This window comes from Lepidochelys olivacea, assembly GCF_965140295.1.
Source record: "Lepidochelys olivacea isolate rLepOli2 genome assembly, chromosome: 1".
NCBI lineage: Eukaryota > Metazoa > Chordata > Testudines > Cheloniidae > Lepidochelys > Lepidochelys olivacea.
The window spans coordinates 119,570,028-119,585,850 of record NC_140411.1 but is presented as its reverse complement, the minus strand read 5'-3'; the positions used below and the strand labels follow the sequence as shown (position 1 = coordinate 119,585,850).

The 15,823-nt window shown below is 41.1% G+C and overlaps 1 protein-coding gene across 1 annotated transcript in view; it reads left to right on the top strand.

Annotated features, from left to right (window-relative positions):
* The window catches only part of NPAS2 (neuronal PAS domain protein 2), a 213,407-nt gene that overhangs the window by 196,107 nt on the left and 1,477 nt on the right, over positions 1–15,823 (top strand). Inside the window, exons 17-20 of the mRNA XM_084609776.1 lie at positions 6,236–6,430; positions 12,224–12,312; positions 12,783–12,875; positions 13,820–14,000. Coding sequence (XP_084465902.1) covers positions 6,236–6,430; positions 12,224–12,312; positions 12,783–12,875; positions 13,820–14,000 — 558 coding nt within the window. The remainder of the gene's footprint in view (positions 1–6,235; positions 6,431–12,223; positions 12,313–12,782; positions 12,876–13,819; positions 14,001–15,823) is intronic.

Genomic DNA, 15,823 nt, shown 5'->3' with positions numbered 1-15,823 from the left:
GAACACTGATTGAAACAGGCCTTTGTTAGATGCCTTGGCTTGGAGTGCTCACTGAAGGACAGACTGGGGGGTGGGGGGAGATTGGGGTAATGGAGAAGGGGTGATTTGGCCATTATCTTTGAAAACTCATGGTGATCGGGGGAGATCCTGGACGACTGGAAAAAGGCTAATGTAGTGCCCATCTTTAAAAAAGGGAAGGAGGAGGATCCTGGGAACTACAGGCCAGTCAGCCTCACCTCAGTCCCTGGAAAAATCATGAAGCAGGTCCTCAAGGAATCAATTCTGAAGCACTTAGAGGAGAGGAAAGTGATCAGGAACAGTCAGCATGGATTCACCAAGGGCAAGTCATGCCTGACTAATCTAACTGCCTTCTATGACGAGATAACTGGCTCTGTGGATGAGGGGAAAGCAGTGGACGTGTTGTTCCTTGACTTTAGCAAAGCTCTCGACACGGTCTCCCACAGTATTCTTGCCAGTAAGTTAAAGAAGTATGGGCTGGATGAATGGACTATAAGGTGGATAGAAAGCTGGCTAGATTGTCAGGCTCAACGGGTAGTGATCAATGGCTCCATGTCTATCTAGTTGGTAGCTGGTATCAAGCGGAGTGCCCCAAGGGTCGGTCCTGGGGCCGGTTTTGTTCAATATCTTCATTAATGATCTGGAGGATGGTGTGGATTGCACCCTCGGCAAGTTTGCAGATGACACTAAACTGGGAGGAGAGGTAGATTTGCTGGAGGGTAGGGATAGGATACAGAGGGCCTGTCAAGGTTCCTTCCCCACTCTGAACTCTAGGGTACAGATGTGGGGACCTGCATGAAAACCTCCTAAGCTTACTTTTACCAGCTTAGGTTAAAACTTCCCCAAGGTACAAATTAATTTTACCCTTTGCCCTTGGATTTCCACTGCCACCACCAAACTTTATCTGGGTTTATTGGGAAACGTAGTTTGGACATGTCTTTCCCCCAAAAATCCTCCCAACCCTTGCACCCCACTTCCTGGGGAAGGTTTGGTAAAAATCCTCACCAATTTGCATAGGTGACCACAGACCCAAACCCTGGGATCTTAGAACAATGAAAAAGCATTCAGTTTTCTTACAAGAAGATTTTTAATAGAAGTAAAGGAATCACCTCTGTAAAATCAGGATGGTAGATACCTTACAGGGTAATTAGATTCAAAACATAGAGAATCCCTCTAGGCAAAACCTTAAGTTACAAAAAAGACACACAGACAGGAATAGTTATTCTATTCAGCACAGCTCTTTTCTCAGCCATTTAAAGAAATCATAATCTAACACATACCTAGCTAGATTACTTACTAAAAGTTCTAAGACTCCATTCCTGTTCTGTCCCCGGCAAAAGCAGCATACAGACAGACCCAGACCCTTTGTTTTTCTCCCTCCTCCCAGCTTTTGAAAGTTTCTTGTCTCCTCATTGGTCATTTTGGTCAGGTGCCAGCGAGGTTACCTTTAGCTTCTTAACCCTTTACAGGTGAGAGGATTTTTCCTCTGGCCAGGAGGGATTTTAAAGGGGTTTACCCTTCCCTTTATATTTATGACAGGGCTCTAGACAAATTAGAGGACTGGGCCAAAAGAAATCTGATGAGGTTCAACAAGGACAAGTGCAGAGTCCTGCACTTAGGACGAAGAATCCCATGTACTGCTACAGACTAGGGACCGAATGGCTAAGCAGCAGTTCTGCAGAAAAGGATCTAGGGGTTACAGTGGATGAGAAGCTGGATATGAGTCAACCGTGTGCCCTTGTTGCCAAGAAGACCAATGGCATTTTGGGCTGTATAAGTAGGGGCATTGCCAGCAGATCGAGGGACGTGATCGTTCCCCTCTATTCGACATTGGTGAGGCCTCATCTGGAGTACTGTGTCTAGTTTTGGGCCCCACACTACAAGAAGGATGTGGAAAAATTGGAAAACGTCCAGAGGAAAGCAACAAAAATGATTAGGGGACCGGAACACATGACTTATGAGGAGAGGCTGAGGGAACTGGGATTGTTTAGTCTGCGGAAGAGAAGAATGAGGGGGGATTTGATAGCTGCTTTCAACTACATGAAAGGGGGTTCCAAAGAGGATGGATCTAGACTGTTCTCAGTGGTAGCTGATGACAGAACAAGGAATAATGGTCTCAAGTCGCAGTGGGGGAGGTTTAGGTTGGATATTAGGAAAAACTTTTTCACTAGGAGGGTGGTGAAGCACTGGAATGCATTACCTAGGGGGGTGGTGGAATCTCCTTCCTTAGAAGATTTTAAGGTCAGGCTTGAGAAAGCCCTGGCTGGGATGATTTAGTTGGGGATTGGTCCCCTTTGTGGTATCCTAGTGTGCCCTGGAACCCCAAGCTCATGCGCCGGTATAAGGGGCACTGCCAGCCCCATGCCCTCTCAGTTCCTTCTTACCACCTGTGATGGTTGCTGGGATGTCTCCTGTGATTGCAAGCTTCCTAGTGTTATTTTCTATGAACTTTCTTGGACTCATTCTTGTTGTAAATAAGTTCAGTTAGCTGTAGTTGCTTAGTTAGCTAGGGTCCCATCTGGGACGTTGTCCCAGGGACAGGGCATACCCTGGTCCCCTGGTTTGAAACCATGTGCTTCCTGTCACAAGCCGATGCCAGTGAGTGATCCACATATGAGCTGCTTAAAGTGCCTCGGGGAAGCTCACATCAAATAAAAGTGCGGAATCTGCAAGGGCTTCAGGCCACACATACTTAAGGACAAGGTGGGATATTCGTTTGAAGGTCCTGTTAATGGAAGCGGCACTTCATAGGTCAGGTAGGGAGATGTTTGAATTTGATTATCTCTGTCCATCATTGATTGTACCCATAAAATTGGGTGCAAATGGAGGGGATTTACTATCACACAGATTTCTGTATCTGTTTGAGTGGAATATGCCATATAGAGAACACAGCATGCTGCATGTTGTAAGCATGGAGGGACTTCCTTCTGCTCCCTGGAAGGAAGGGAGCCTGTAATACAGCCTCTACTTTCTCCCTTCAGCTCTCTCACTGGCATTCCCCATTTTCACCCTTCCATGCTGAATAACAGATAGCTCTGTGGAGAAACTAGCCCTATTTTCATTTCATACACAGGATCTTCAGAACTATAGTGCAGAAGTCAGCCAAGCAATACTCTCTCAGTTGGAGAGATGTTGAGCCCAGTACTGTGTATTAGTAACTGTTTCCAAGAGCCCTGTGTGATGAAAGATGAACTAGCAGGAGGGCTCTGGTCCTTGGACAAAAGTGTTAAAAAACCCATTACGTCTCTTTTACTGCTTTTACTGACAAATGAAAGTACAGGAGCAGTAATCTCAGATGTCTGAAAGGATGCAGTTCCTGCTCCAGATTTAAAAATAGTCTAGTTAATGACTAGCACATCTAGAGAAAGGCAGAAGGCTGAATGTGACCAGCGTGCTAGAATTACAGATGAGAACATCAGTACCCATGAATAATTTGCAAGTCGGTCTCTTGAAGGTAAATGAATCTTTGGCTCTTAGTCCTATGCCTTTCATCAATGTCCATTTTACCAAAACGATAGTATTGATAAAAGATGCTGGCTTGATAGACCTGGAGGGTAAAAATTTCTGGTTTTCTAGGGAACAGCGAGAGTCAAACTGTGGCAGTTCAAGCTTTCTCATTGCCTTGCCAATGTGATTCAGGTATGAGGTGGAGGAAATCCCTCTAGGAATGAGAGAGCAGCTGTGCTTCCATGTCCATTCACTCCTTGGCTGATTGGCTGAGAATGCTAACAAGGTGGCCAATTAAGAAGGATTTGCAAGATGCTTCTCCTTACCTCGCACTCTGCAAAACAGTCCTGAGACATGTCATTATATGCAGTTCAGAGATGGCATTGCTAGTTTATCTATTTGGATATGCTCAGTCTGAGGAGTGTTTTTTTCTACTTCGTGAGATTTTAGTAGTTATTTTATGCTGTGCTATCACTGTATTTAAAAGGAACCCAGATAGGGCTACCATAAATTAAACATTTTGTGAAAAAATTACTGGTAAATGTTGTACCAAGTATATAATGTTTTCTTGTTTTTAAGTTTTACTAGCAAATTGAAATATCCACTGCACCTGCATGACCAGTGTTCTGATCCTCTCTTTAGTGAAGCCCTTTGAACTGATGATTAAGAACCCCAGATTAATTTAGCATCTTTTAATGAGCTATGTTTCAAAATATAAAACACTATGAGCTAATTTCAGACCTCCTGTGAGCAGTCACAATTCCATTACATGACCTATGTATTTAATACAAACTTTTTTGAAGGTGTCTTCGGCCTATAGAAAAACTGCCACAAGGACAGTTACTTTACTTCTTGCTTTTAATTTAGAGGTTTGTAATTCAAATGTAACTTTTTCTCTGAGCTAAAACTTGGCATAAAAGAGGTCAGGTTGGGAGTGGATCTTTTTTTCAATAAAAATAATACAGACATTTTTAAACTAACATAATTTAATGGACAAATAATATGTATTTTAAAAATTAGGTAAATATGTACTTACACGATGCATCAAAACATACTTACACAAAGGAAACACAATTTACCATGTCAGCTCTGTGTGTTGTCTTTCCAAAAAGGAAGTGTAAGAGATATGACGGTTTAGGGAATTGGTAATACAAGGTGTACCTTACTGGACATACCTCAGATGTGTTGTGAGGCATGAGGCTGATAAGGAGTTGAGATTCTGATTTCACTTAAACCAAGGTAAATCATGAGTAACTCCACTGAAGTTAATAGTTTTACGTAAGTGTAAAACTGGTGTGAAATCAGAATCTGACCCAAGAATGCCTTCTGCTATATACTGGTCAAGCAGCCTCTGATGTGGCATGTCAATCTCTGACTAGGTTTTAAACACTACAAAGACAACTTGCAACATTAATAAGATACTATTTAAAATGATGACTTTGTTTTCTGCATTACTGTAGCAGAAGAAATAGCCCCTAGAAAAACAAAAGAAACTGCAACTTTTAAGACTGCATCACTTTGCAGTAAAATAAGTAGTGTCAAATTGTTTACAGAACCACTGAGTAGATAACAGGTGCTCTGTTAGCTTTTTGTCATAATACTTTAAGTGCCCCTCATGACCTGGCTGGGTGTAACACCTGGAAATAGTTCTCTGACTGGAAGTTAGACCAAAGTATAGTGCTCACCGGTTTATTAAGGCTTGGTCTACATTTAAAAGTTATGTTGGCATAGCTCTGCTGGTCAGGGGCATGAACAAACCACACCCCTGATCCGCATAGCTATGCTGACCTACCCCCCAGTGTAAATGCAGCTATGTTGGGGGAAGAGTGCTGCGGCCGATATAGCTGATATCATTGCAGGAGCAGGGGGTGTTTCTTTCTATTAGTTTGAGAATCCACAGCAGTTCTCAAACTGTGGGTTGGGACCCCAAAGTGGGTCGCACCCCCATTTTAATGGGGCTGCCAGGGCTGGCATTAGACTTGCTGGGGCCTGGGGCTGAAGGTGAAGCCTGAGCCTCACCACCAGGGGCCAAAGGCTTCACCTTGGGCAGCAGGGCTCAGGTTACAGGCCCCTCACCTGGGCCTGAAGCCCTGGGGTTTGGCTTTGCCTGCTCCCACCCGCCTGGGGCAGGCTCAGGCTTCAGTCCCCCCTCCTGGGGTCGTGTAGTAATTTTTGTTGTCAGAAAAGGGTTGCAGTGCAATGAAGTTTGAGACTCTGTGTCCACGCTAGGGGGCTATGCCAGCATAACTATGCTGACATTGGCTCCGTAGAGTAGACATAGCCATACATATCTTTTCAGTGACAAGGGCCCAGCCATGCAACACTGGGAACTTGTGCCTGGCTGTGACATCATTAAAAAGACTCAGCCAGACAGTCCTTTATGGTGTTGAACTATCGGAGACAAATTTGAAAGCAGCCTCAGCTTTCTTTGCTAAAAAGAGAGGCCAAGGATTGAATGGGCACAGAATTACTCTCCTATCCCCACAGGTGGTCCCTCCAGAACAGACTTAATGCCCATTGAACTGCTGCTACAGTCCTGTGCTTTGCTGTGTGTAGAGAGGACTTCAGCCTTCGGGCAGCATTCATGAACAGTGAATATACTTTAAAAAAAATAAAAAATAGACTGCACAATGTATATTCTAAAAAGGGCATATGATTCACAATTAAATATAGCACAATGGTAATTAATTAAGAAATATTATGATCTCCCTTTTAGGATATGATATCTTATTTCAAAGAAAAAGAAAAAAAGTTCTCTTCTTTTTTCCAGATGTTTTTACAACAGCCAACAGTGTCCCTGAGCTTTAGCAACATACAGCAGCCAGATCCTCAGCACCTACAGCAGAGGTCAAGGGTCATTTCTCAGCAGCAGCTTATCCCCAGTCCTCAACTTCAAAGGCAAATTGCATCTTCCCAACCAGCAAACCAGCAAATATTAAGAGAGGCAAATGTGATATCAAGCCAGGTAAACGTATTATTTCATTACAAAGAAATGAATGTGGATACAAGCCACTGAAGTCATTATTGAAAGATCACAGATAATGACATCAGTATTGTAAATAGAAATGTGTGGCCTTTTTTATCTTTCCTTCTAAACAAAAGCTTCTTCCCACAGCTTTCTACTTTTACTTTAAGATCTGATTTTTTTTTTAAAGATATAAACCAGGAACATTATGCAGCCAGCTTGTTTCTGTTTTAAACAGGGGAATATGTGGAGACCTGTTTTTCTTTTATTGTTCATGAAAGGCGCCAGGTTGACAACCACAGAGACTGGCAGTATCTGCAACAGCAGGGCAACCTTTCCAGCCCCGAAAAAGTGCTTTAACCTTGTCCTGGTAGCTAGTTCGCTGAAACGCCCAGTCAGTCATGGCCTGAGACCATCAACACAGCCTATTTATGGCCAGTTATAATGGTGTATTGTTGATGTGTGGGGCTTGCCCATAAGGAACTGAACTGAAACCACCATCTTACAAGAGAAACAGAGTCCAGCCCAAAAAAATAAAATTAAACTGTATTAAAATTAAGATTTAATTAAATTAAAAAAATAATTTTAAACTAATTAAAATTAAACTCTAACTATTAGTAACTGAGAGCTGTGATTCTACAAGTCTGCTCACCATAGTTATCTTTCTGCGTTATTGCAGCACTTTCTCTCCATTTCTATTGTTTCTCTTCAGCATAATCCCAGCACAAACCCCTATTTCTGTTAACCTGCTACTGCTATTCGGTGAACACATTTACAACTTTACTTTCAAAGCAGTTGTATCTCTTAACCTCCCGTGCCCCTGTGTTATAACAAGTCTATTAAAATAAAATGCTACCATGGTTTACAATAAAAAAAAAATCAGGGTGGATAAAAATCAATGATTTTTTTTTAAATAAAAAAAATCAGATGTTTTTGATAAAATGCTTTTTGAGGAAAAAACCTATCTAAAGAGAGTTTTAATTAAGATACATTATAGCTCAAAAGCAGCAAAGAGTCCTGTGACACCTTATAGACTAACAGACGTATTGGAGCATAAGCTTTCATGGGTGAATACCCACTTCGTCAGACGTCAGACAGTGAAACTGTTTCCAGAAGTCTTGAGGTCTTTCTGAATGTAGCCTTCATTGATTTGAGATCTACCATACCATTCTCTCACTAGAAGGGAAAACCTATAATGGCAGTAGGCCTTAAAAGAGACCCAGTTTGGAAATATTTTAATGAAGTTCCTTTACCTGTGGGTAAGACGGCCATGCTTGAAAAATGCAAACAGTGCAACAAAGAAATGCAAGGCCTGGTTGCCCGAATGAAACAACATCATGAGAAGTGTTCCTTCTCAAGAGGAAGCTGCACTGAAGATGATGAAAGGAACATGTCTGAATATGAAGGATCTTCAGGTTGGTAAATGTTTTTATTTCATACTTCTTTCTTATGGACTGCCTGTCTTCCTTCTGGACTATTCTTGAATTCTCATGTTTGAGCAAAAAATATAGTTGTTATTCTATGGTACTATTTTAGATGCAGTTGTGATAAAAAAAATAAAATAGCTGAAATAGGCAGATCTTCCTTTCACGATTTCACCTTTAAAGTAATACTGAATGTCAGTGAATGCAATGAGTAATACTGAATGAGCAGTATGGTAATAATAATTAAATAACTGCATTGACTTATTTTGTTTAGGAGAATCCATCCTCAACATTCTGAAGCAGGATTCTGAAGAGTATCCACCTTCAAGATCACCATCATTTTCTGTAGTTTCAGAGTTATCTGCCAGTGATAGTGTTTCAATTACATCATGTGTGTCACATAGCCACAGTATATCACCTGTAGCAAAAAGAAAAAAATATCTCCATCATCCAGAAACAACCATAGATACGTTTGTGATAAGAACCAGCAGATTACAAAAAGAGGTAATTGATGAAAAAATTGCCCAGTTTGCTTATGCAGCAAACCCTCCTTTCCGTATGACTGAGAACCCATGCTTCATTAACTTGGTTCAGTCATTAAGACCAAGATACAGTCCACCCAACAGAGAAGATGTCGCAGGCAAATTGCTGGATAAAGTGTATGAAAGAGAAATTGAGAAGTGTGCAAAAGGTCTTAGAAGGTGAAATTGTTAACCTGAGTCTTGATGGGTGGAGCAATGTCCACAATGATCCTCTTGCATGTGTTTGTGTGACAACAGAAGACGGGAATGTCTTCCTTACAGAAACAATTGATACATCAGGAAATGCACAGAAAGCAGAATACTTACAAGAAGTAGCAGTAAAAGTGATAACAAACTGAAAAAAACCTCAAATGTCTAAGTCACAGACAATGCTACCAATGTATCCAAGATGAGAAGAAATTATTTAGAAGAGAGTGAAGAGAGTCCCAAGCTAATAACGTAGGGTTGCAGTGCTCATTTGATGCACCTCCTAGCCAAAGACTTCAGTGTTCCAGAAATAAAGGGTAATGTTATTGAAACTGCAAAATCCTGCCCAAACCACCACTTTGCAGTAGCTGCTCTGAAAAAAGTGGGAGGAACCAAGCTAACTCTCCCTCAAGACGTGCAATGGAACTCAGCAGTGGGCTGTTTTGAGCACTGTATCAAGAACTGGCCTAATTCGATGACAGTTTGTGAACAAAATTGTGAAAAAAGAGATGGCACTCTCACAGCCACAGTTCTCAACACTGGGCTTAAGGGAAATGTTGAACACATGCTGAGCACCCTGAAGCCTATTTCTGTAGCCTTGAACAAAATGCAGGGAAATAGCTGTTTTATTGCGGACGCTGTTGGAAGTTGGAAGGAACTGAGTGAGAGCTTAAAAAGCGAAATATGCAATGACAGAGTTAAATTACAAGCATTAAAAAAACAAATGGAACACGCACGATCTCCAGCTCATTTTCTGGCAAATAGTCTCAATATTTGGGACCAGGGTCAAACCTTAACTGCTGAAGAAGAGGAGTTGGCTATGACATGGACATCCAGCAATCATCCTTCCATAATGCCAACTATAATAAACTTCAGAGCTAAGGGTGAACCATTCAAGAAATATATGTTTGCTGATGATATTTTTAAGAAAGTCACACAAGTGAACTGGTGGAAGTCACTTAAGTACTTGGATTCAGAGACTGTTGAAGTGATAATCTCACTTTTAACAGCAGTAGCTTCTTCTGCCGCTGTAGGAAGAATATTTTCTTCCTTTGGACTAATTCATTCCAAATTGAGAAATCGTTTGGGACCTGAAAAAGCAGGAAAGCTTGTTTTTCTTTTCCAGATTATGAACAAACAGGAAAATTGAAGGTGAAGATGACTGAGTTAGCTGCAGAAGCCAATATTTTAAGTTTCTCATGTTGACCTGGCTGACACAGTTGATTTAATTTTTTTTTATATTTTATTTAACCATTTTAGTTAAAAACAATTTTAAGAAAAACAAACCTGATTTTAAAAAACGTGAATGTTTAACTAAATTAAAAAATGCAAATTCTTGTTTTGTTAAAATATTATATTTGCTGTTGAAGAAAAAAATCCAGAATGCATAACGTTGTTTTTTAGTTAAATAAAACAATTTAAATGTCTGTCTGTTGGTGTTCTCCTCCTAGAAGATCCTCCAAATATTAATGATTAACCTGTTGAATTGGAGATAGTTCACCTCTCAATGACTCCATAAATACCTGCTTCGATTACCTTTGGTAAATGAAATAACCAAACAATCATTCATTTTCTGATATAGCTGTAAAACTAATCTGAAAAGTTTTCAAAATAAATCACTTTAAAAATGTATAGTATGTACCTTCTAAAAATGAAACCTACATCTATCTCTGAGTTGTGAAGAATATGTATTAAGGTTATAACAACCAATAAGAATGCACTTTTATGTAGAAATCCATGATTAAATTGAGTCTTCCTGACTAATGATTTAAATCAATTTGATTTAAATCCGTTCCACCCTGAAAAAAATCCTTCTGTACATAGTAAGGTTCATTCCCATCACAGGGCTTTAATGACAATGGTGATCCCTTCTAATTTTGCTTTGGTGTTGTCTTGGGGGTTTCTGTGTTTCCAGAACCGGTTCTTAGAATTACGGGGCCTGCTTTGTTGAATCAGTACTCTGATTTCAGAGTCAAATACTCTGAAAAGTCTGTAAAATAAAACATGGTGAAATAGTTGTGGTGCATATGTGAGGGTAATTGTGACGTTCCCCTCTGGTGTTGCCTGGACCAGTGATCTGCTAGGCCTCTCCAATCCTTGACTCTGGGAGCCAGCCTTACCCTGCCCTGCTGTGAGAATCCCCACTCCTGGGCTGTTCATGCACAGCATCTGGCATGTAAGCTGCTCCCAGCTACTTGCAAGCGAATGACACGAGCCAATATCTCCGGTCCCAGAAACAACCCTAGGAACTCCCGTCTTGCAGTGTCCAGTTATACTCATTGGACGCTATAAGCTTATATAAGTTTGTCAATTTAACAAAGAAATTGATATGTACCAGGCTTGTTCTCCCAAGGGGAGTCTCTGACACACTGCAAACCAAATGCACTCTTCAGGTAGAATAAACAAACAGATTTATTAACTATAAAGGTAGATTTAAGTGATTATAAGTCAAAGCATAACAAGTCAGATTTGGTCAAATGAAATAAAAGCAAAACGCATTCTAAGCTGATCTTAACACTTTCAGTGTCCTTACAAACTTAGATGCTTCTCACCACAGGGTTTTGTGGTGCCTCAGGGTCTGGCAAGATAGGCGTTCAGGGGGATCCTGCACATTGGCTGGCCCTTTGTGGGGCAGTCTCCCAACCCCAGGACTGTACATATGTAGGAAATCCAGCATCCCTTTTGGGATTAGCCTGTATTTCCTACTCCCAGCACTGAGTCCTTCCCTGCCCCCTAGAGGGCTGTGATCTGTGCTCTCTGGGCTAGGTGTGTTTACCCTTTGATCAGATTCACTTTTTCCCAGCAGCTTTCCCATAACTGCTCACTGTGTTTCACCAGCCTGGGGGAGAACACCCCCTTCTCTGTCAGTTGGGTCATTTGCGTTCTCACAAACTACCACCTGGCAATTTCCTGGTCTCAACTCCTCTGCTATTACAGACGTTGGAGCGGCATCTTGATGTAAAGAGACACAGTTACTTTCCAAAAACTTATCAGGAATAGCATCCTGATTAACTGGGACCTGGTTTGGGGTACCCTCTGCCACCCCTTTCTCTGTCCTTGAGAAGTCAGCTGTGTGACTGCTCCCCTCCAGGAGGTCAGTTACACAGTTCCTTCTCAAAACCTGGATCACAGGCTGAGTGCCTGGGTGCACAGATGCTGACCCAGCCATCCTCCTATGCTTGTGTCACGTGATCACAGTAAGTGATTTTTAAGTCTTTCTCCAAAAACTGGTCAGGGATTACTTACCTTTCCTTGTCTACTTTCACTGTCTTTCCTGTCCTCACTCTGTACACTTGTTCTCAGACCCCAGTTTGCCCCCAGACTTCCAGGAAAACTACTGTAACGTACCAGATCAGGACATGTCAGTCATTCACTTCTCCTGCCCAAACAGCCCTTTCTATTCTGAAGTTCAATCAGAGTATATCACAAGGGTACCTCCTATGACACACTGTAGGTTTTGCTCATATATCCCCTGCCATAATAAAAATCGTGAGTGAGAGAGAGAGAGAGTGTGTGTGTGTGTTTTAAAAATTGTGGTCTCGGATCAGAAATCAATGAGAAGTGCACAAGTAACGCAGAACACCAGTCACTCATCCAGCAGCTTAGCTTCACAATTTACCAATTCCGTTGTGCTCCCACAGGCTGTGAACATGGCTCCATCTGCTGTTATAGCACAGGATAGCAACCAGTGTCATGCTAGTCCAGATTTCAGCCAGGACCGACAACTGAGGTAAATGATTTTTAATAAATTAATCATTTCTGCCCTGACAAAAAGGCTATCCATTTATCATTTTACTACATGATAAATGAGGATTCTGAACACTAAGGAGGGTGAGGTATGTTAACAAGTCATGGAGTGAAAGGTACTAGAACCGTATGTTCGCTGACCCAGGGGGTCCGCAGACTATGTCTAAAGGGTCCGCGAAAGGTTGTCGTTACCACAGAACAGTGGTTTGCAACTTGTGGTCCGTGGACCGTAGGGGGTCTGTGGACTATGTCTAAGATTTCCAAAGGGGTCCGCACCTCCATTCAAAACTTTTAGGGGTTCAATGAAAAAACACTGAAAATCACTGCACTAGAATGAAAATACGTATGCTTTGAAAGAAAAATGGGTTAAAAATCAATAGATCACCTAGAACTAGATTGTGACTTGGAATACATGTTCATGCAGTAATGTTAGTTCTCTTTTCCATGTGGAAGACTGTTGCTCAGCCAGCCTATTCAGCCAATGATGCCTGGTTCCTGTAATTCAAGACTCACTTCAGATATCAGCGTGGCTGGACGCCAGGCTAAGTATGTTACTTGTGAAAAATAAAACACTGAAGTGACTTTTGAGAGCACATGACCTTTTAGAATGAGATCTGCCAGTACTAGTAAACATCAGTAGTGCATTACTGTTCTGATTCTCTTTGAGTAAGAGGCTTCTAGGGTTAATCTTACCCTTTCTGGTCGGTTCAGTGTCTAAAATTACTATTGTGAGAAATAGAATGTGCTAGTGGGATTTTAGCAAGCCAAGAATATGGACCTCTCTCTCTCACATTTAGTACTTGTCCCACTGCTGAGTTTCTGATCCACCAAAATGGAAATATATTAAATATCTGAGCTCAGCTTCAGTACTGACCCACCTTGAATTGCTAGGGCCTGATTCTTCTCTCACTCTTGTCTGACATCAGTTTAACCACATTGACATCAGTGGAGTTACTCCTGATTTACCCAAGTGCAAGTGAGAGAAGAACCAGGTGCCCACATCTTGGTGCTACATGAGAATCTGCTAAATGAACCAAATTAATTTTCGTTCCTTTCAAACCAAAGAGGGAAACATAGTTGTGCTCAATTTCTCATTCACAGTCTTGTCCCTGGTCTTCATCTCTTCCCCCTCCCATTCCCTCCCCCGACCTTGTTCTGGAGAGTTTATAATCTGTACCAGGCCCAGATGTGGCTCACAACTGAACCCTATGTTAATCGGAGATCTCAGGAAACCTAAAAAGATGCAGGATTTTAGGCTGATAATTCATTAGCTGGCTTTCTTCCCTCTGAGTCAGTAATTAACCAGTTCCTCAACATATTGTTCAGGGAAACGTGCAGCTGGAGGTGGTGTCTTTCAGATGGGGTTTGAAATTGAGGTCCCTATCGTTAAAGTTCCAGTGACACTATTTTAAGGATAAGGATTTTAGCCCTAGTACCCTGACATAACATCTGAGTTTTCAACAGTTTATTCTTGATTTTTTTTTAAATAGATATTCTCAAAACCAACAATTGTTTCAAAGTCTGGAGCTGCAGACTTCCAGCAGCAGTTCACCTATAGTGCTGATGGGACAAGCAGTGTTACATCCAGGGTTTTCTGCATCACAGCCTTCTCAGCCGTCGTCTCTGCAACCTCTGCAACTCCAGCAACAGCAGCAGCATTGCTACCTTCAGGTGGGCTAGAACAGAAAGGCCAATATACAGTTTGTATCTGTCCATAATATGCAAAGCAGGAAAGCACTTAAGATCTTTAGAGGGCGGAACAAATGGGGTCTGACCATGCTCTCACCAAAGTCAGTGGAAGTTTTGCCATAAACGTCATTGGGAACATGACTGGGCATGTGCTACATAGATTTCTCTACTGAAGATGTTAAATTTTGCAAATGTCATAGAAATTGAATAAGGACCTGGAAATGTTATGTGAACCTTTCAAACACACCAATTAAGCATTAAGGTAAGTCAAAATATTTAAAAAAAAATACCAATACTGTAAATTGGAAAATTAATACGACAAACCCAAATGTACTTAAATCACAGTCACAGTCAGAAAATTGTCATCATGGGCTTACACTTTAGTGTTTCATTGATTCTGTAGTAAATTTCCTCAGTTTACAAGTCAAAAGATGATTTTTCTAACTGCCAGTACCACAAATTTGAAATGAGATCTGAAAATCCAGCTTTTTTTTTTTATATACTGTCTTTTACATCATCACATTCTGCATGAAAGTTTCTGAAGGTGGAACTTAGGTGATAGTGCTGTTGCTGATGTGCTAAGCCAAAACAGAATCCAGCTACCATAGTTGTATTGGTGCTACAGGGCTAATGGGAATAAAAACTTGTGGCAATAAAGTAAGAAAATATGAGTTAAAGCAGAAGCAGATATGATGAATAGGAAGGTGTTACTTTTAACATAGTCACATTTTTATCATAACAGCACATTAAGTAAAAAGACAAGATTTAGCTTGGAAAAGGTTGGATTTAAGTGCTGGTATAATCAATGTATTTGTCCCATATAATTTTAACAATTTTAAAAGACTTTAAATATGTAGGGCCAAATTTTACTCTCAGGTCCACCTCTTACTGAAGTCTTCAGAAAAATGTTGCCTGAAACGGGTAAACTGCAAGAGAGGGGAAAAGAGGCACAATGGAGCCTATAGGCCAAATTCTGCACTCTGCTCACGTCTACAACTTCCACTGAGTTGAGTGCAACCCTGGAAATGACTGTATATGAAACATCAGCTCACTTTATTTAATAGTTTTAGATGCATGTCAGGCAAAGGACTTCAACAGTGGTGAGGAACAGAACGTTATACAATGATTAGAGAGGGGACTAGGTATCAGGATTCCGGGGTTCTATTCCTAACTCTGCCGTTGTCTCTCTGTGTGACTTGGGCAAACTGTTTAATTGCTGTCCATCTGCAAAATGGGCCTGAGGATACTTTACTGTACAGGAGTGTTGTATGTAGTAATTAATGTTTGTAAAATGCTCACAAATCCTGAAAGATGATATGGAAGAGCAAAGCATTATAGTTATTATTAAATAAGTCATCACAGAACAAAGAACTACCCATTTCAGGAATATATATACTGGTATTCCAGCTGGATTGGACTGGAAATGGGTTGATCAGAGACTGAGGCCAAAAGCCAATTTCTAAATCTAATATGCCCTCCAAAGGATTTCATCTTGTTTCATGGACTCTAACAGCTCCTGTGCTGTGCTCTTTATGCTTTTTTTCCGGCCCTGGATAAAGACTCCCTGAATAGCTCTTCTTCTCTCACAGTAATCCCTATTTAAATAAATAAACCACTTTTTTTTTTAACCCATATTTCCCCCTCAAGGAGCAAGGAGTGTGAATTGGGGCAGATTGCCTGAAAGAACCAGGTGATATGAACCAGCTAATTGGTTTATTCTTTGGAATGAAGACAACCCATATTGAAGTCAACAGGAGTCTTCCTTTTAACTTCAGATGGATTGGGCCTGTAAAGCCTGATCCCAA